This window comes from Lygodium microphyllum, chromosome 24, assembly GCF_053477565.2.
Source record: "Lygodium microphyllum isolate KBCC chromosome 24, Lygodium_microphyllum_v1.1.10, whole genome shotgun sequence".
Taxonomy (NCBI): domain Eukaryota; kingdom Viridiplantae; phylum Streptophyta; class Polypodiopsida; order Schizaeales; family Lygodiaceae; genus Lygodium; species Lygodium microphyllum.
Genome location: NC_141158.1, coordinates 85187318 through 85210159, shown reverse-complemented (window position 1 = coordinate 85210159; position 22842 = coordinate 85187318). Strand labels below are relative to the sequence as shown.

The 22842-nt window shown below is 39.0% G+C and overlaps 1 protein-coding gene across 1 annotated transcript in view; it reads left to right on the top strand.

Annotated features, from left to right (window-relative positions):
- Positions 1-21716, top strand: part of LOC148015316 (uncharacterized) — a 293490-nt gene extending 271774 nt beyond the window's left edge. The window contains exons 27-29 of the mRNA XM_087664938.1: positions 20808-21001; positions 21112-21221; positions 21452-21716. Of these exons, the coding sequence (XP_087521064.1) occupies positions 20808-21001; positions 21112-21221; positions 21452-21491 (344 nt within the window). The 3' untranslated portion in view covers positions 21492-21716. The remainder of the gene's footprint in view (positions 1-20807; positions 21002-21111; positions 21222-21451) is intronic.
- Positions 21717-22842: the final 1126 nt, after the last annotated feature.

Genomic DNA, 22842 nt, shown 5'->3' with positions numbered 1-22842 from the left:
TGATTAGACCATCATTGGTTGGTGACCAAGACTAATGCTATTTAGGGACTCCATAAAAGTAGGGCATAATGGAAAGTGACTTTTTTGGAAGGGCAGATGAAACCAATCTTCCTGCTTGGAAAGGACGGTAATCCTTGATCAAGCGCTTAACCATAGCAATTAGCAAATGGTATAACTTGAAATGCACAAATTATCTTAATAATCTCGGACACTAGACGCCTTGTTGGTTCCAAAATTGGCGCCCCTTTCGGTATTTCTTTGACTTGATTACTAATGGAATGAGTACAAGTTGAGATTCACAATCTCCTTGTTGTTTGAAAAAGCCTCTTTGTTGTAGCAACAATCAGTAATCAATTCGAGTCAATTGCCCCTTGATTTTTCACCCAGGCCTTGCACAAATGGAACCACCAACTAGCCAAATGTTGCCCCAAATTACCATGAATGGGTTGGCATTTGAATTCCTTGACCAATTACATAGATTTCAGGTGCTGAATTCAGTGTACGATGCCTTCACCAATTGGCATAGCTCTTGAGGTGGCTGTCAAACTCTAATTTTTGCATAAATTTAGGGTTTACAGTAGAGATCTCTCTGTTGTCCATCAAATTTGGTTGAGGTTTGTTCAAAATGGTTGAGAAATGCTGAGATTCTTGAGAATGGGTTGGAGAAGGTGAGAGAAAGCCAAGATGAGAGAAAAACGTGATTTTCTTTGTGAGAAACCCTAAATTTTGCCAGTTGCTTGCTCCAGCTAGCATTTAATGTAGTCAACTACTGCTAGGTGCCTCCAAAAATTTTGCCAGTTGCTTGCTCCAGCTAGCATTTAATGTAGTCAGCTACTGCTAGGTGCCTCCAAAATGCAGTCACTTGATCAGCAATGCTATTGCCAAGTTCTAGAAGATAACTCCTTGTTGTCCCTTGCCTGTTGAGGCCCTAGATGGTTGTCTTTTGCAGCAAATTATTGTTCTTTGATCAGAAAATGGACCAGCAGCTCTCTCTCTGCCTCTCCCAAGCTGTAAACTAACTGAATGGTTGAGACCTAGTCCCAAAAAATGTTTTTTCAGTTTACATGGGCATTTTGGCCAAGTTGCATCCATCTAAACCCATTTTCCAGCATTATCCACCCATTTGATTAATTTTCAAAAGTAAATAATCTTGAAAATTAATTTTAGCCCTTCTAATCTTGCCCAAAATTAAATGTGCTCATCCATAATTAAATTGGCTAGGCCATTTGCAACTTGGAGTAGTCTCCAATCTCTGTTGACTGTTAGATTGATATCAATTAATTAATTAATGCTAGTCTCTACTGTCACCACTGACACTTATTAGCAAGATTAAAGCATCTTGAAATTTCATGTCCTCATGATAGACATTCCCCTTGAAATCCTTGCAATCGTCCTTGATTGCATTGCATTGTGCCAAAGGAAAAGCATGCTGCATTGGAATTTCCATAAGGCATCACAATTACAAATTGTGCACTGTTGTTCAACCATGCTACATGCCCCAAACCTATATAAAAATTTCCAGCCAGCATATACATAACATAAAATAAAGAATCAGTCCAAAATTGTCACTAAAAACTCATTGGATGTATCTATAACTCATGTTTCTCAATTCTTTTGACTATTAACCATAGAAAAGCATTAATTCAGCATAAAGCATGGCTGAAACTATCAATGGCATTTACTAACATGTCGCTGTCTATGGAACCGGCTATTAAACTTTTGAAAAATGAGCATCACTTGTTGATTGGAGAACTGATCACAAACTGTTGCAAATGTGACCCCAAATTGATCACAAACTCATTGTAAAATTTGACCAGCAATCAATGCAAAAAATGATTCCAAAAGTAACCATAAATTGTTCTCAAATTGGTTAAAAATAGAGCTAAAACTTATTAGAATTTTTGTCTCAAAATTGAGGGAAAATTCATGCCAAACTGATCATAAGTTGATGCAAGAGGATAATTCTAGTGCTCGGGTGAAACTCATATTTATTTGCATACATCTTATAGTGACTAGTACACTAAGCAGTGTGTCACAACTCTATAGAAATAGAATTTATATACTTTTTCATCAATTTGTCTATATAATGATTTATTAAATTTGTTTCCTTTGCACTAATTAGGTATAAAGAAAAGTTCATTGGAGCTGGCCACTGATGAGTGGTCACAGGTTATGGTGGACCCGCATGGTGGGTTAGAGAAAAGATAGTTCACACTTCCACCTATATGGCCCGATTGGGCGTCTGTGACCAAAACTCACGCATATCAGGGTTAGACTCGCACACTGAAAGGATTGATGCCTTGAACTGTGGGCTAGATCCGCTAGAATAGACATTTACAATCAACAAGATGGCATGATCATGAAAAGCTTGTACAATGTGCATGTGTGGACTGAAAGCTTGAAATGCACATTTCTTTGCATAGGAAAGTCACATAAAGATTCTAATACCGTTTTTGCAATGTACACGGAAAAAGCTTTCATATGACACCCATATTGGGGGGTCCCTAAATTTTAGAAGGTCCCTAAATTTTAGGAGCCTTGAATTAGCCTACAAACACACATGCATTATCTATTATGCAATGATAAGAACTGATTTCTTTACAGTATGAGAAAAGAAAAAGAGGAAATCAGCCTTTCTCCATTGTTTATCAGCAGTACATGGATAGGGCTTGCTTCTTGTTGCTAAAATGGAAGAAAGAGCTCGAGAAGGAGATGCTATAATGAATTTACAGGCTTGCTGTCCTATAAAACAGCAGTGACAGAAGAGGGAATTGCTAAGTATACTACATTGTTCGGGGCGTTTACACAGTGACCTCATAGCAAACATAATGTCAGCACACTACCTTGAATGTATGCTGGCTACATCCGAGATCCACTACATACGAGAGTTGTCCACAATTGGCGGAGTGGAAGTGCTATCTCCCCCTTGAGCATTAGGCAATACTCCCAACCCCTGCTCTGTTGAACCTAATTGAGCCCGAACTTAAGTCGGCTCTAATTGAAAAGCATCTAGGTAAAGCTGCAACAATTGAGGATGGTTTGTCAAGTTATCCTATTCTATCCATTTGACATCCATTTGTGAATAATTTTGAAATTTCACCAAGTATCTCTTGGAAACTTTACCTTTGACATTTCTTTCCTTATGTACCAAAATCTACTCTGGTATCAAAATCTCATCCAGCTCTTCAACCTCAGGCTGAATTTCAGCACACATATCCTCTTGCAACATCACCATGAAAAGGCCTCAGTAAACTGACATGAAAGGCATTGTGTATTTGCCAATGTGGAGGTAATTTCAATCATTATGTCACATCATTGATCTTCTCTAGCACTTGGAAGGGCCCATAGTATCTCATACTCAACTTCAGATACAGTCTTTCTCTTCCTTTTATCTTTTTTTGCCTTGTCTTTTCAAAACACAGCAATATATAATCGCCCTTTGTAAATTTCAAAGCACGTCTTTGTGACGATCAGCTGTCCTCTTTTTCTTTTCCTATGATTTCTGAAGTGCATACTTTATCTTTGCATAGGTTGCATCCAAGTTTTCCATATAATGGTCAGCCTCAAAGATCTTATCCTTAGTTTGCAAGATAGGTGGTATCTTCTTACCACCTTCAACCACCTCAAATGGAGGTTTGCCATGGAACTATACATTGTGTTGTTGTAAGCAAACTTAACCAAGGGCAAATACTACTTCCACTGTGTCTTGTGGTCTAAACATAGCACCTCAAAAGATATAACACTGTGGAATTCACTTTCTCAGACTGACCATCTATATGCGGATGGAAGGATGATGAGAATTTCAACGTGATATCCATATTCACAAACAATCCCTTCCAAAATAAACTGGTCATTTGAGGGTCTCGATCACTAATGATGGACTCTGGTATACCACGATACTTAAATGTGTCGCAAGAACAATCGTGCCATGTGATTAGTTTTTATTTTCTTCCTCACCGGAATGAAATGGGCTTGTTTGCTAAACCCACAAATGATAGTCCATATCCCATCATCCCTTGTAGGTGTCTTAGGAAGCTCAAAAGTAAAGTCCGTTGCAATGCTCTGCTAAGGTCTATTTGGAATAGGGAAGGGTTGCAATAAACCCGACATCTTTTGCCTATTATGCTTTACCTTTCGATATACGATGGATGTCTTGACAAATTGTTCTATATCATGCCTCAAAGCTATCCAATAAAAGAAATGCTCCACTGCCTTGATTGTGGCATCAATAGCTCTATGTCTTGCATACAAAGGAGCACGACTTTCAGTGATAACTCGGGGGACATAATTGCTTTGTGACACATAGTCGTCCATGCATCATAAAAAATCCATCTCTTAGCATAAAGTGCTCATGCCTTTGGCAATTGCAAAGTTGATCATAAACATTAGCAAAGTTTGAATCAACAATATATTGTTCTTTCATGGCATCCAACTCAGTGTGATAAACTATGCTAATGGCTGAAATTTGTGGGCTACGTGACAGTGCATCAGCTATAATATTCTTTTTACGATCAATATGTACAATTTGAAAATGAAACATAAAGAGAAAATTTGCCCATCTCATATGCTTCTTTGACAACATTGCCTGCATTAGAAAGTACCTCAAAGTCTGATGGTCTATTTGCATTGTAAAATCAGTTCCCAACAAATAATGTTTCCACGTAGACAGTGCATGAATTATAGCTAATAGCTCTTTCTGATAGACCTACTTTTTTTTTTTTTTTTTGCACTAGAAAATTCGGCTCTCATAAGCCACAACTCGGCCATCCTGCATAAGAACAGACCCATGTGCTATTACCACATGCATCACACTGAACTAGAATGACTTTCTTAGATCAAGCAACACAAGCACATAATCTGAAGTAATCTTTTCCTTCAACTTTTCAAATGTTGAAATTTTCACTACTATCCATCTAATTGACACATTTTTCTTGTGCAAAAGCATGCAATGGAGATGCACTTTCAGCAAACCCGCATACGTACTTTTTGTAGTAAGAACATAAGCCCAAGAGGCTGCGGATCTCATGCACATTTCTCAAGGGTAGGCATGATCGTATTGCCTCAACCTTTTCAGGGTCCATGCGAATACCATCAACAGATATAATATGTCCCAAAAAGTGGATTTCATGCAAAAAGAATTCACTTTTCTTGTCATTGATAACCAGCCTATGCTCACGTACCTCATTGAATATAACGCCCAAGTGTCTTCTATGCTCTACCTCGTTCTTTGAATAGATAATCATGTCATCAAAGAAAGTGTCCATAAATCCTCTATGTGGCCTGAAGATGTGATCCATCATCTGATTAAAAGTGGTAGGAGCATTCGTAAGCCCAAAAGACATGACTAGAAACTCATATAGCCTAAGAGATGCTTTAAAAGTTGTCTTAGGCACATCCTTGGATCTAATGTGTATCTGATGATACTCACTTTTCAAATCTATACGGATGGATATGGTTGCCCCCTGCAATCTATTCATAACATCATTGATTCGAGAAGTCAAAAAGTGATTCTTTATTGTAGTGACTAGGAGGCACGAAGATTGAGACAGTCAGTGTTCGTTAGCAGCAGCGAGAGATAGAGAGTGAGAGAGAGCAGAGTAGAGAGTGTACGATTTGTGGGTACAAGTACTAAGGGTGTGTTCACACCCGAGCACTTTAAAAGGCGCGAGGGTCTTTATTCCCAACAACCTCCCACCTAAAGGCAATGTGCCTTAAGAGGAGAAAAGAATCAACAAAGTCTAGGTATGTACAAAGCTGAAATACATATATCTATCCAACTTCCATCATCTGTCCAGCAATGAACAAACTGCTTTGCTGAAAGACCCTTCGTGAGAAGGTATGCAGGATTATCATCTGTATGCACTTTGACAAGCTCAATGCTCTTGCTGTCAAGTATATCTCTAATGAAGTGGTACTTCACCTGTATGTACTTCGTCTTTGCATGAAAGACGGGATCTGACTATCACAATGGAGAATATGTAACTCTGTAATGCCAATCTTTCCCACCAGACACGAAAGCCATAAAGCCTTCTTGCATGTCTCAGTGGGAGTCACATAATCTGCCTCAGTATAGTAGACAATGCAATACACTTTTGTAGCTTGGAGATCCAAGAGATTGCTTCTCTTGTGAAGGTAAACACATACCTAGAAGTGGACTTTCTGCAATCCGCATGACTAGCATAGTCTGTATCCGTAAAGCCAACAACAGATGCCTTCTGATTTCCAAAGCAGATGCACAACTCTTTTGTGCCTTTGAGGTATCTCATAATACCTTTCACTGCTTTCCAATGCTTTTTACCAGGGTTTGGCATGTATCTGTTAATCACTACCACTACAAAGGCAATGTCAGGATGCGTAGCAACCATAGCGTACATCAAACTGCCAACAACTAAAGCATATGGTATCTTGGTCATTTCAACCTTCTCATCATCAGATGTAGGGCTGTCCTCTGCATTGAGTTTCACTTATGGAGACAATGGAACCCCAATTGTTTTCCCCCCCTCCATATTGAAACGTTGCAAAACCTTGGAGATATACTCCTGCTGAGAAAGATAGAGTAATCCTTTTGAACTATCTCTGAGTATTTGCATGCCAAGAATGTGATTTGCATCACCAAGATCCTTCATGTCAAAGGTGCCATGAAGACTTTACTTTAGTGAGTCCAAGACATGAGTATCCCTGTCAGCAAAATGAACATGTCATCGATATACAAAACCAAGATAATCAAGCTGCCATCTGCTGTCTTCTTGGTGTACAAGCAGTGATCCACTTGACTTCTATGAAAATCTTTAGACTGCATAAATGTATCAAACTTATGATACCATTCTCTTGGTGCTTGTTTCAGCCCATATAAATTTCTCTTGAGTATTCGCATGCCAAGAATGTGATTTGCATCACCAAGATCCTTCATGTCAAAGTTGCCATGAAGACTTTGCTTCAGTGAGTCCAAGGCACGAGTATCCCTGTCAGCAATCAGTATGTCATCAACATACAAAACCAAGATAATCAGGCTGCCATTTGTTGCCTTCTTGGTGTACAAGCAGTGATTCACTTGACTTCTATGAAAACCTTTAGATTGCATAAATGTATCAAACTTATGATACCATTCTCTTGGTGCTTGTTTCAGTCTATATAAACTCCTTTTGAGTTTACATACCATCTTCTCTTTTCCTTTTTTCATAAATCCTTCAGGCTGCTGCATATATATATCTTCATGCAGATCACCATGTAAGAATACAGTCTTTACATCCATCTGTATGAGCTCCATAACTTCAGCTGCAACCAAGCCCAAAATGGTTCTCAATGTAGTCATCTTGACTACAAGAGAGAAGATCTCATTAAAGTCAAACCGCTTCACAACCAATCTTGCTTTGTACTTTGGCGAGGAACCAGAAGTGACCTTCATCTTGTAAACCCATTTACATGGAAGGGTTTTATACCCTTTAGGCAACTGCACCAAGTCCCAAGTGCCATTCTTCTCAAGAGATGCCATCACTGACAACATGGCTTTATACCATTTCTTACTGTCATGTCTGTCCATTTCTTTCTTGAAGCAAGATGGTTCCTGCACATGTAGTGGTTCATTATCATGGGCAATACCTGGCTGATCATTTCTAGCATCATTTTCTACATTTACAGGTTCATTTACAACAGGTATTTGTTGCTGTACAGCGGACACATTTTGCTGTTCAAAAGTTATTTTTTCCCGGAATACAACCCTACAAACTTCCTCCGTTCTTTCAGGCTGTTTGTGCATGCGATCTTTTCGGAAGATAACATCATTGCTGCATACTACTTTCCTTTTCTCGGGATCCCGTAATCTATACCCCATTTCACCCTCGTCACCGTATTCTAGAAAAATGCATTTACAAGACTTTGGCTCAAGTTTGGTGCGTTTTTCTTTACGAATGTGCACAAAAGCCTCGCAGCCAAACACTTTTAGGTGAGCATATGAAGGTGGCTTGCTCGACCACGCTTCTTGGGGAACTCCCCTCTCCCCCACTCCCCCATCCAAAGACTTGTTTGGTGACCGATTAATCAAATGTACGGCTGTCATAATAGCCTCTGTCCAAAAACCATGGGTTAATGTAGCATGAGACAGTATCGTACGGACCTTATCTTGCATGGTCCGATTCATACGCTCTGTAACTCCATTTTGGGGTGGATTATGAGGGGCAGTGAGCTCCCTCTTTATCCCTTTGTTGTCACAAAATGCCTAAAAGGCCTTGGATACATATTTTCCACCATTGTTAGAGCGAAGACACTTAAGCGTCTTATCTGTTTGATTTTCAGCCAATGCCAAGAATTTTTTAAACTTATCAAGCACTTCATCCTTGCTACGAATAGGATAAACCGATATCTTTCGTGTAGCATCATCGACAAAGGTAACAAAATATTTATTTTTTCCTAAAGAAAATCCTGGCATTTGACATACATTTGAATATACTAACTCTAGAGAAGAAGATTTTAGGGAAAGAGACTTATTGTGAGATGTCTGTGCATGTTTACCATAAACACAATGATCACAATGCTCAAAATCAGCATAACAAAGAAAAGGCAAGTAACCCAAATGAGAAAGCACTTTCATTCCTATTTGACTCATGTGTCCGAACCGGCCATGCCACAAAGAAACACTTGGTTGCTCGGTCACGGTAACAACATGGTCACGCACATTAGATACATGAAGTGGATACAAAGTATCACTCTTGCAACCTCTGGCAATAACCCTAGATCCCTTACAGATCTTCCATTTTCCATCACCAAAGGTGGTACGAAAACCATCACCATCTAGCTGCCTTGTGCTAATCAAGCTCTTCTTGAGCTGAGGTACATGCCGTACATGCTGAAGTGTGAAGACAGAGCCATATTGAAACTGCAACTGCACATTGCCAATACCTGCAATGTGACATGCATAGTCGTCCCTAAGATGGACAACACCATGTCGGCCCCCTGTATAGTCAGAGAACCACTCACGATGAGGGGTGACATGAAAGGAAACAACTCAATCGAGAATCCAGGTATGCATGTCATCATCTGTATCTGCAAGTAAAGCATGTGTACCAAAGTGTGAAGAGACAAAGAGTATGTCACTTCCATTATCACTGTCATGAGTGACTACATTTACCTCTTCAATTTTGACACTGCTCTTCTTAGGCTGATTGTTTTTCTTCTCTTCCTTGCTATCATCTGTCTTCTTGCCCTTTTCTTTCTCTTTCTTTCATTTGTAGCAGTCACGTTTAAAGTGACCCTTCTTGCCATAATGATGGCTTTCAACATCTTTGCCACATGATTTACTGCGTCCCTTGCTATCATATTTACCTTTCTGCTGTGTGATTTGCCCCTAGTATGCAAAGCACTGAAAGACTTACTGGATGCATTGTTTTGCCGATTCATTTCTTCCATGAGTAGAGCACTCTCTACATCAGCATACAAAAGAATCGCATTAGAATTGCTCATAGCAGTTCTGAATGTATCCCAACTCTTTGGAAGAGTGCAAAGTAAAAACGTAGCCTTAAATTCTTCATCAATCAAGAACTTCAAAGCAACTAGCTGGCTGAAAATGGAGTTAAACTCACTCAAGTGAGTAGACATTGCTGTACCCTCTTTCATACGCAAATCCATAAGCTTTTTCAGCCAATACACTTTGCTTGCAGCACTCTTCTGTGCATACCGTTCTTCCAGTTGAGTCCAAATAGCATATGCAGAATCCAAACCTTCAATGTTAAACAACAAGGCATCAGAAATCGATAGCTCGATGGTTGAACGTGCAAGCTCATTTAACTCATCCCAATCATCCTGTTCCATATCTGCAGGCTTTGCCCCTTTGATCTTAATCGGCTTTGCCTGCTTCTTTTGCAACATGATATTGTAGCACTGTTTTTGTCAGATTGCAAAGTTATGTGCTCCTTCAAGCTTCTTTATGTGAATGAGATTACTGTTGTCACTGCTGCTAGCCATGATTTTCAGCCCAAATGTGACAAAAAAATCAGCAAATGCAGGCCCAAACTGTCACACAAGTGACCAAGGTACAAACAAGTACCAACCAGCAATAAATGACCACCTAGAAGCAGAGATTTCAGATCTGTAATTAAATTTTCAGAAGCACCAAACCATGTGCTATAGCATTTCACAACTGATTACAGCTGTTTCAAGGGCAAATGCATCACATTACATGAGAAGTCCCAAATGTTAGCTGCAATTTCTGTTGTACATGTACCCACGGGCATAAAATTTGACACGCACGGTCAAAAGCCACGAAATTTTGTGCTCAAAGCATTAATCATACATGTGAATTGTCTCTAACATGCATAAAATAGGCTAGGCTCAAACCATGGATACCAAGCTGAAAATGTTGTTGTGGATAAGATGTGGAGCCTTCAAGGCATAATGAGGCTGATGATCAGCAAAGTAAAGAGAAATTTGGTGACGAGTTCAAGAATTGGATGAGAAAATAAACAAATCTCTTTGCTGAATTGGCAAAGGATCCTTAGTTTACCCAAATTTTGAATGCTCCAAAGAAGGATAGCAAGGATAAGAAAAAGTCATTTTCTACACCTTCAGGACAACAAGGTGCATCGATGGAAATGCCAAAACCTTCACTTGAAGCTCTCAAAGATGTTAATGAAATAAAACAATTGGTACATGCAGGGCAAGGAATGCAAATGCCAAGGCCATCATGGAAGTTGCGTACTCAGAATGTTTTCATTTTTGATTCTGCCTTGGGTATCCACGGTTGTGGTCCGTATTCGTGGTGTTTTGTTAGGGTATATCTTCTCTATGGTTTTAGCTGACCTGGTTTTTCTTGACATTATTGCTCTTTGATTGGATATTGTTCGTTCCACTTTGGCCGTCCTTTCTGTGTGATATTTGTGTGTTATGGTCTTAAAGGTCTTTCAGCTTGATTTGGTTTGTTCTGTTTTTCTTAGTTGACCTGATGTAAATATTACCTTTTCATTCAATTATCTTCATTTGAGAGAGAGAGAGAGAGAGAGAGAGAGAGAGAGAGAGAGAGAGAGAGAGAGAGAGATGCATAAAAAGAATTCCAACTCAAAAGTTACTAAACATATCATGATCCTAAAGCAACTCAGTGCTATGATGGCTTTGTCAGCTTAATGAATTGCCTAATTATCTCTTTTCTAGTTGCCTTCATCTTGGGGCTTTCGCTTGATTGTGCTTTGAGTTGTATTAGTGTAAGCTCATTTACAATCCTTTGTTTTGGTTCCCTTTAAACATTTTCATTGTCACTTCAACTTTCACTTCAACTTCATCTTCAATGTTCTTATTAATTGTAGCCACTTGTGTTGCCAACTTTTCCTTTAGCTTTGTAAAGTGCGGACACTTTGGCAAGTGAGTCCTTAAAAACCATATTCTGTGCTTTCAAGATACAAGTTTGTTGATGAAACCAACCTTTCTACTCGGATAGGGTGGTATAACCTGATTTAACACTAATTACAACAAGTATAAAATTTACATAAACTGAAAATGCAAATGTTACCACTTAATCTTGGACATTGGAGAGCTTATTGGCTCCAAAACTTGGTGCCCCTTGTGGTATTTCTTTAACTTGTGTTGCAAATGGATGGAGCACAATTGAAATTCTTGAACCTCCTCCACTAATCTAAGTACCTCTTGCTATCATAAACGATTAGCAAGCCTTCAAATCAATGTCTCTTGATTGCTAGGAGATTGGCTTTTACCCATACTCCTTGGGAAATAAATTAGCCCCGAATTCAATCCTGGTTGATTGGCCTCTTGAATCCTCTTGAAATACATTGATTTCAGTTTTTAAAATTCAAGTTTAAAGCCTTCAAATCTGGGCACTTCTTAAGATGATTGTCAAACCTCGAGTTCTACTGTAAATGAGGGTTTACAATAGAGATGCATTCAAAATCTCCATCTCCAATGGTTGGGTTGCTATAAAACTTGGAGTAAAGCTGGGAAATGGCTAGAGAAAGAGAGACTTGTAGAGAGGGAAAATTTAGAGATTTATTGTGAGATTTTGATGAAATTGTGCAGCTGGCCCAATTTTCTAGCCCCAAATGGATTCTCCAACAATGAAGCAAGTATCAGAGGTTGTAATCTTCATGAGAAAGTGTATAAGCCGCGATCACTAGCTTCCCTTGGTCAAGAATATGTGGATAGTTTTGAAACTTTATCAAATATCTTCTAAAAACTTTACCTTTGATCTTTTTCTCTTTGTGTGTCAAAATCTGCTTGGGTATCAGAATCTCATCTAGCTCCTCAACCTTTGTCTGAATTTCAGCAGATATATCCTTAGGCATATCACCATGAAAGGTCTCAACAAGCTCACATGAAAGGCATTGTGCATCTGTGAGTGTGGATGCAATTTTAGTCTATAAGTAACATCGTTGGTCCTCTCTAACACTTGAAAGGATCCATAGTATCTTGTACTCAGTTTTTGATACAACCTCTCTCTATCTTTCATATTTTTTAGCTTTGCCTTTTTAGTACGTAGCAACACATAATTGCCCTTTGCAAATTGCAATGCACGTCTATGGCGATCAATTGCCTTGTTTTGCTTCTCTTGAGACCTTTGAAGAGCATACTTGACCTTTGCATAGGTTGCATCCATGTTTTTTACATGCCGATCACTCTCAAAGATCTGATTCTTTGTGCGCAAAATAGGGAGCACTTTCTTGCTATCTTCCGCAACTTCAAATGAAGCTTTACCAGTGGAACTAAGCACTGTATCATTGTATGCAAACTCTACCAAAGGAAAATATTGCTCCCATTGTGACTTGTGCTTAGATACATAGCATCTTAAGAGATCAAGCATTGTAGAATTGGCCTCTTTTGATGACTGACCATGTGGTTGCAGATGGAAGGACAAAGAAAATTTCAGCGTGGTATCCATATTTTCAAATAGGCCCTTCCAAAATAAATTGGTCATCCGAGGGTCTCGATCATTGATGATTGACTTTGGTATGCCATGATACTTAAACACGTGTTGTAAAAATAAGCATGCCATATGATCGGTCTTTATCTTCTTCCTCACAAAAATGAAATGGGTATGCTTATTGAATCTACAAATAATTGTCCATATCCCATCATTCCCTATAGGTCTTCTAGGAAGCTCAAAGATAAAAGTCCATAGCAATGCTTTGCCAAGGCCTATTTGGAATAGGCAAGGGCTGCAATAAACCTGGTATTTGTTCTATTATACTTTACTTTCTGACATACAATGCATGTTTTATGCTAGAGAGGGTTGGGGTTAGCCAACTTGGTTTTGGGCGCCAATTCACCAATTGGCCAAGTGGTAATTGGGCACGTCGATGAGATTATCCCAAATGCATCTCTTGTTTCTATAGTCTTGGTTGGTCTACCTAAGTCATATCAATGTTTTGCCACTACACTCCACTTGCTTGCCAAAGGAAATGCCAATGTATGCCCATTTGATGGGTTGATTTCAGCGGTATTGCAAGAAGAGCAAATATGGGTCAATTGCTCCAATAGGACTACAAATAATCAAAGCTTGCAGCCAGCCACAAAAACAAGGGAAGATCATGGTAGCAAACTCACTCTAAGGGCAAAGGCAAATCGACCTCTTCTTCATACTCTCAAAGTCCTAAGGATGAGGGTAACAAAAGAAAAGATGCAATCATTGTAGAAAAAAGGGGCACGTCATTGGGGAATGCAGAAAAAGAATTGCTAGTGAAAAGAGAAAGCAGTCGGGTTTTACAGGTGCTGAAAATTCAGCAAATGTAAACGATGCAAAAGCACATTGGCTAGTTTAGACATCAAACAATGTTTACCCTTCTTATGCATTTTTCACATAATTCTTCATCACATGATTAGTGTCTACCAGTGGCTGAAAATAAAAATACATGGTTCAGCTCAATGTGGCTGGGCCCACATATCAGGTATATCTAGACTATACTTGAATGGTACTAGAGCATCCATATGGAGGCCATGGTCCATTAGTCATGCATTACTCTGTGCAAATCAACATCTTTTGTCTCCTATAAGCTACTGTGAGAAGCATCATACTAGCTTGGGATACATTCTGGGGTCAATTTCTATGGTCCATGAGTGTATGTGACCACCTAGAAGAGAGCCTTGACCACCATGGGGCAAAAACTAGCTTTTCTTGCACCATCTCATGTGGTACTGATGGTTTGCTATGTAATGCCTTTCCAACTTTATGGCTTGATGGGAAAGCCTACTTATCCTGTCCTCCGACTGGTTGCTCTTCTCGCGTTGGAAGCAGTCGAGAGGACTCAGACTTCCATATTATCAAAACAGTTCAAGTGTCTTGCTTATGGAGGTTCTGCAATTTAGAAAAGGGTGGAACCAAAATCCTAATGAAAAGCCAATTGTTTTAAGTTAAATTTATTTGTTAACTTTGGTAAACATATTTGTAGACTAACATCGATATATAAATGCATAGCATGTGTATGTATTTGTGTGGGCATGTCTACACTTACATGTGTGCATGTACACATGCAAAATGCTTACAACTTTACTTATACCATTTTTATACATAGATAAGTATATTATAAAAAAAGAAACTAATTGAAGTTATTAAATATTTATACATCTAGGCTAAGTATATGAGCAAAGCACGATGTGACGCACACACTCCTTAATGTTTTGTCAGTAAAGAGACGAATCCATGCCACCTAGAAAATGTGATGCTATTAAGGTATAACCAACTTCACAATGACACATTTTCACACAAAGCTAAATTGACAATGATCGACAAATAGAGTAACATTGAAGAAGTGAAGCATGGTGCTTGCTGCACACAAAGCGTGCTATTTGTTTATATGTTTGTGAGCACAAGGAAGCAATTGTTTGATAGCAGGGTTGCTTCTCTTTGCTCAAAAAAATGCAAAGTGAGAGAGGCAAAGCCTCTCAAGCTTTGTAACAATGCCAACGATGTGAAGTGCAGTTAGCGGGCCCGGCTTCTATTCTACATTATTATTGTGCCTTTACCTTAGGTGATGCCCTAACCGCCAAAATCTTGCCAAGCCTGCTTTTCAAATTTGCATGCAAAAAGGACGTGCCATAATGACTATGTGTGGTCTTTACTCCCTCAACATTACTCCCAATCCTGCCTGCAATCGTGCTACATCAAGTTATGAGAGAGCTGGGACCTGCGTTCGCCATCTTGCATTCGCCATCCTATTGGTCCTTTCTACATTATTATTGTGCCTTTACCTTAGGTGATGCCCAAACCACCAAAATCTTGCCAAGCCTGCTTTTCAAATTTGCATGCAAAAAGGACGTGCCATAATGACTATGTGTGGTCTTTACTCCCTCAACATTACTCCCGCTCCTGCCTGCAATCGTGCTACATCAAGTTAAGGAAGAGCTGGACCTGCGTTCTCCATCCTATTGGTCCTTTCTACATTATTATTGTGCCTTTACCTTAGGTGATGCCCAAACCGCCAAAATCTTGCCAAGCCTGCTTTTCAAATTTGCATGCTAAAAGGATGTGCCATAATGACTATGTGTGGTCTTTACTCCCTCAACATTATAATTTGAGCCACATTCTCTGATCCGGGAACTTTCTGTTCTGTACGTTTAATTAATGGAATCACTAGGTTAGTGGCTGTCATGATGTTGAAGGCATAAACTTGAGCATCCATGTCCTTTCACTCAGAAACCAAATGAAGGCCACATTGGTCTATGATCACATTATGCTACTTAAGTCTCCTTTATATTCCATCAGCAACCTTCAACCATCTTTGGTCATTTGTGTCAGTCTTTCTTGATAACATCTTGGTGTATAGGTTGAACCAATGCCTTCATTGGTTGGTCCTGGACAAGCTCTTCCTTAAGAAGAAGAAAATAAAAATTCTTACTCTCACTGGTATTTTTCCTGAATTCAACCATATTGGCTCAGGAGAAATACTAGAGTTGCTTTACTACTGAAACCCATGGTATCTGTTGAATGGTTATCAGTGACATATTCTGTTCGAGAAAGATTAGGATGCACCTTTGGTTTGACATCGAAGTGAGAATGCCACCTTTGCACAAGATGACTGGTCATCTATTTTGGTCTAGGACAAAGCACCACATGCACCAGTTTGTTAAAGAATATTAATTTAAGAAGAGGACAACATTTTCATCTCAATTTGTCAGTTGGAGAAATTTCCATGAGCCCTGTAGTTGTCTCCCAGCAATAGAGAAACTTCAACCTGGAAGCATCAGGCATTCTAAGTCAATTTAATATGTGAACTTGATCCCTTGCAATGCAAGAGCTTACATGGCTCTTCTTTCAAGATCTATTTATGGACTGTTACAGTGAATTGCTTTATAATCAAATGTTCATATGTGCTTCCTAAAGGCACACTTTTACGATCTTGCACAAGGCTGTCCTCCACAGCTTATACACAGCTTACAATCCTCAAACAGATGGTGATGACAATACCACTTTGCTGTGGTGGTAAAATCCTTAGCACTCATGGAGCACAGCAAATTACCCAAGATTAGGGGCATTTCCAGCAACAAGTAGCCCCAAATTTGGGGGCAATTTGAACAACCTACTGCTTAAATTATGAGGGCAGATTTGCCCCAAATTTGGTATATAAGAACCTTAAATGTGACAATCCATGTTAGCAATGGACATGGAATAACCAGGCAACAGGACAAGGACATCTCAAAAAATTTCCTGCCCGTTCACAGGCTGGTGGTCATGCGAGACGTAAGGGTATATGTAAGTCTCTTCATCATTCGGCTCCTGCATTTCCAGCAACAAGTAGCCCCAAATTTGGGGGCAATTTGAACAACCTACTGCTTAAATTATGAGGGCAGATTTGCCCCAAATTTGGTACATAAGAACCTTAAATGTGACAATCCATGTTAGCAATGGACATAGAATAACCAAGCAACAGGACAAGGACAGCTCATAAAATTTCCTGCCCGTTCACAGGCTGGTGATCATGCGAGACGTAAGGGTATATGTAAGTCTCTTCATCATTCGGCTCCTCCACGTAGTGTACTGGAGCGTCGCTCCCGGTGGGTGGGTCACATAAGGACCAGGCGGTCTAGGAATGCTTGTAGGATTTATGTCCATTCTAGGGACAGCTGGTTTCATATCGTTAGGCGCGGGTAGAGCCAATGGGGCTCCCCTTCCGAAGGATGGCTGCGGCCTGTTAGCTAGATAAGGCTGGCCGTAGGGTTGCGAGTATGGAAGTCTTCGTGGTAGTCTGCAATGTGTGATATCGTGGCCGAACCTACCGCAGTTAGCGCAAGGTCTTGACCTAAGGTCTTAACACTCCGCCGTCAAGTGGTTTCCGCCACAGTACACGCACTGGATGTGCGGGCGCGTTGGTCGTCTCAACATGTCTTGTATCTTGGCTAATTCCATCTTGACCTCAGCCAGTCAAGGTACAGTATCTGATATGCATATTAGCTTAAAAGTCGAATACTGTATCATGCAACATGTGTTGTGTTCAAGGTGAACTGCACCTGCACGTTTAGCAGAAATCAGAATGCTTTCATAGCTTGACTGCAGTCTAATTGTACTCGTTATCATCCATGTTACTGCGAGCCCTAGCAGTTTGTGGTTTACAAGATCTCTTCTGAAATGAATATTGTACAAATGTTTTTGGTATCTTGCTTTTTTCCATTTTCTGCAGTGAAGCATTCACTCTAGGACATGGCAGTAGGATGGCATATCTTTAATATTTTTGTGGCTTTGTAGCCTTTAATTAGGAAAGTCATTGAAAATTTGGGAGATACAAACAAAGAACATCGTTAGAGAATAGGGCATATTTTTCTTTACCTTTTAGAAGCTATAATGTTATAGTTTAAACAATCCCCTCTGCCATGAATGCCTTACGAATGTTTTCATTAGCGATACTTTTATCCATGTTCTGATACAACGCAATAAAGTCCTTTACTCCAGTCCATTCAAGTGAACTATGCACGATGGCTTGAAGGTTTTGAAGGCTTTCAATCAGAAAAACACTCGTAAAACGCATGGGTCTTCGAATGATGAAGACTTGGGAGTTGCAAAAGGCATTGTAAGAAAACGAGAACTTAATCACTTCACTCTATAACACAAAACTGATAAATGCTTAAGCACACGAACCATGTGCGGAAAGCCCCTCTCCAGGCTTCCTTTATATGGAAAAATGAAACTGGTAGAAAATTAATTGTAAACGTTAATATACAGCCTCAAATCGATCATAACAGCTACCTTCCAAATTTTACGATAGCTGGAGTTACCCTTAGGCAATCTCTCAATAATCTATCTAGCTTGAATAACTGCTTTAATGTTTGCCAGAGGAGGAAAGCACACTCTGACACCACTCGTGCATGTCCTGCTGAGAATACACTATGATTATGTCAGCTTGGTCGTCCTTATGATCATCGGCCGAGCTCTTGGAAGGCCAGATTTCCTTGAAGACAGAGAGCCTTTTCCGAGTAGCCATAGGAGACTGCAACCAGACTCCAGAATTGAAGTGGGCGATGCTGCCACTGCCACCGCGTTCTCCCCCTGAGCCTATGTCCTCTGGTCCTCTGCTGCCTGTGACTTCAAAAACGCAATTTGCCTCAATGCGATGTGACAGTCGGTCAATGTCGTTGCTGTCCTCTGCTGCTGCTACCGTGCGTGACACTTGCTTGATGGCGATGTTTTGTGGCTGAGCTTCCTTCACCTCTTCCGTCCCTTCATCCTCAGCTAGATGATTCCTGCTCCTGGGCGCCGAATTGTGCTGAGGTTTTTCCTGCGCTTGATGCTGGTGCGGTAGAAGCGGGGACGAGGAGGTGGTGGGGCTGTCCGCCATAGCCATGCCCAGAGCTCTGCGGTGTGGTTGACTTCCGGATTGCGATGGCTGATGACGATGCTATAGTCTTGAGGGCAGAAGGTCGGATGGAGACGGCCCTGCTTGGATTTCATGGAGCCTTGCCCCACGCAGACAGAGAGACGCACACACGACACGCAGAGAGAGAGAGAGAGAGAGAGAGAGAGAGATTCTTCGATCGGTAGTGAGATAGAGGAGGGGGGATGGGGAGAGAGTTCCTATATCCTTGGACCAGTTATGTTATTTGTATCATTATTGGTACTGCGAAGAAAAGCTTCCGATCATCAAAGGCCGCTATATATAGTTAGATTATGTATGTATAAAAATCAACAATAGATGTTGCATCGATTACAATACCTCTAAATAGCACCAGTAAGGAAAGTCCAAAAAGGCAAACGATCCAGGGTAAGAGGGGTCACGTGGAGACTTACTAGACTTTTTAGATGTTAAATAAGTCAAGTTTTTGTGGTGCGATATGCGTTTTTTCTTTTTTGTTTAATAAATTTATAGTCACCCTTACTTTGGAATGCAAGTTAAGATTGTGTGTGACATCACTCTAAGGAGATCAAGTGCTCACAAAAATCTTTTTTCTCGTCCAATGCAAAAAAGAAAGATATTTAAAAACATAAAAAATAATTGATACTAAGAGGGCCTTCGCATAGATGATGCGCTCATTTAATGCTTTTATACACTTGCATAGCAAACTAAGCCATTGATTTCAAACTTTCTCTTTTGGTGAAGTTAAAAATTGCAAAGTGGTTCGATTTTCAAGCTAAACTAGCTAATGGTGCCTTGTGTGAAGACCTTCAAACTTGAATTTCAATTGGTTTTTAAAGAATTTCAATCAAGGTAGAATACATTAATGGTGTTTTGTGTGAAGACCTTCAAACTTGAATTTCAATTGGTTTTTAAAGAATTTCAATCAAGGTAGAATACATTAGAGTTTGTTTTTTGTGGACGTTAAAGGGGGTTGATAAATTTACGATCCTCTAAAGAGTTATACGTTCTAGTTGCTAGGAGGGCAAAGTTATAGGCTATAGTTGTTAGCAAGGCCCTATAATAATGCCACCTAATAGCATTTAGCGATTTGTGGAGACATGCACTTTGATTATTGGTGTGGATGGGGGTTGAATCTTATAAAGCTTTTGGCCCACCCAAAAACTTGTGAAAGGGTCCCAAGGTGTTAGAATTTCTTAAACATGTAGAGCAAGTCGTGAAATTTGTTTAAGTATGCTTTCAACATCTTCACTACATTTTATGTTCAAAATCAATGTTTTGGTCATTCAATGTTCAAATCAAAGCAGCACAATTGAAGGGTGGTTAATATGGCTCTTCACTATGTTTTATGTCCAAAATCAATGTTTTGGTCATTCAATGTTCAAATTAAAGCAGCACAATTGGAGGGTGGTTAGTATGGCTCTTCTACACTAAAGGTAATAGAATTTCAATGGAAGGATAGCAAATTGGTAACAAACTTATTGAACACTTGCCATAGAATTATTGCAAAATGTTAGTATTATATTTGTTTAATTGTAAAATAGAACTACTTCCATTTTGTCCAAAGAAAGTCGTGAACCCTTTTTAAGATAAAATTAGGATGTTTTAATGGACGTTGTTTCTTTAATTAGCATTAAGTTAAATTGCATCACCTTAACTTAAATAGTGCCACTTTGCCTTTCTTTTAAGTAATAATGCATTCTATGATATTGTAATACTCCACATCAATTCTATAGTTGTCTAATCTCACATAATTTTCATGGTAGTTGGGATCTTAAAAATTCATCCGGTTTGTAACATGCCACTTTATAGAAAATTTTAATGTGTTTTTTCATGATCAAGCTATTTGTGCACGTTGTGATCTCTTTGAAATTTCAATGTACTTAATTAGGTTAAATGATATGGATTTGAACATGCTTGCTAAAATCATACAAGAATTGGACAACCTACTTAAGTCCTCATGTTTTCTCAAGTTGACTTTAATTGATGTTTTGCTATCTTATGTGCTCACATTCACTTTCCATTTGTATATAGAGCAATGGAAGAAGCGAGTAACGATGGCAAGTACTCTAGCCATTGTGGGAATTGTTGGAGGGCTTTTGATATTGGTTGCATTACCTTGCTTTATTGTGAAGCTTGATATACATAATCATATGCGACATGTGGCATTAAAGAAGTTTGATGATGTGAGATTGACAAGTGAGGAAATGAAGTTTCAAAGCTCAAGGGTTAGTGAACAATCTTGACCTTGTACACAATAGATTATTCAATCAAACTTTTCTAATATATCAAGTATTTCAAGTGTATGTGTTAAGGTTGATCAATTGAATATATGTAGGCTTATAATCCTGTTTGGATCCCTTCTGTATCTGGAGATGGACCAATACAATATCATTCGACAACCAATCCTATTGCCTTTAATCTTCGACGTGCAGAGTTTCGAAAGTGGTAAAGCTTTTGGGACCTTGATCTCCATGCTCATTGTGATGGAACATTGTTTACTTACAATATGTTGTTTCTTATACCATATATGAAGCCCATGGTTACTTGTCTCTTGTAGTTTTGGCTTCTTTTCACAATTCAAAGAAGACATGAAGGCACTAAAATTCATAATCAACCTTGCATGTAATGAGATCCGTTTGCTTATTTACTTACTTTTTTAATGAAATTTTACACAGGATGGCATTGGCCAAAGAGGATGCATCGAATGTGAAGTGAATTGTTTATCAAGTAAAATATTGAAGGGAAGTAAGGGTGGTCAGTGGTTTTTTCTTGACTCATAGTAACAATCTCAATGTAGATTCTTTTTGCTTCATGACAACCTTGTCATGAACATGATAAAACTAAATCGAATAGTAAAGTATTGTTATTTTGAACAATGGAAGTTGCCTTAGTTTCATGTATTCTTATTGAGAAACCATGCATAAAGGAAGCTTTTAAGATTGTTCTTTTATAATAGTGATTAAGCTATTTCTTTTAACGCATGAAACATTTCATTATATTTGTGTGAGAGAATATCTTATAATGTTCTAATTCATTCTCACGTAATAACCTTGTCTTCTTGTGTGACGAAGCTCATCTCAATGTTCGAAATAGTTGTATATGGATGCATGATATTGGATAGGATTATTGAAGGGTGCTAATTATGTGGCTTGAAAGGAGGGTGTATTATTAGCAAGTGAACACAATTGTGGGCCTTGATTTTGAATTTTGAGGGTTGGTTTGGTTCTCTCTATGTGACAAGGGCAAAAGTTTGGCTAAGAAGGTCAACCTTGGCCTCATTAAGAAGCTCCTCTATGTGGTTAGGCTCTAGTAGTGGATATAATATCATTCCGTTTGGGAATGGTTTGCCAATTAAGTTTCTTTTGGCTGCACTCAAAGGGATCATTAGATTGTCTAATGGAACTCTTAGAAAAAGGGCTTTTGTAGTTGAGATGAAAACTGCATCTCACATGTGATAATCCATGGCAAATTTTTTTGTCGGGAAAAAGGTGTGGCCATTGTCCTTTTTTAGATGTTTGAAAAGCTCATAAAATGATGGCTTTAGGAGGTTTTAAAACGACACATCGTGGGATGTGCTCTACAACCTTGTGAAAGAATACATTACCGTAATAACATGTAATAAAGGAAGCTTGGTAGTATGTGAATGCATTACTTTCAAAGGAAAAGGGAGTCTTCATAAAATGTTAGCTTGGATAAATATAAGTCAGTGAAGTAATTTTTAAACAATTAAGTAGGTTGTCATATGCTAACTTTGGTTCTGTACTTGGCAAGCTTAAATGCCTTTGTTATTTGGTGTCGTGGTGATCAAAAGCTCAATTGTTCTTCGAAAGTTGACTCATGTTTAATGTGGTTACTTTGAACTTAGGTAAGTATTGAAAATTTGTTTTCATTGCACTTCTACATGGCCTATAAGACTTCATCATGAGCATTGATTTTTTAAATATTAAAGAAGCTTAGGCTAGTTATGTATGGATTTGAAGTTTCAAGGTTGATTTAATAATAATTTGAGTGATGGTACCTTTTATATGTGAGGATATAATACATGTAAATTGTCACTTGTATTATA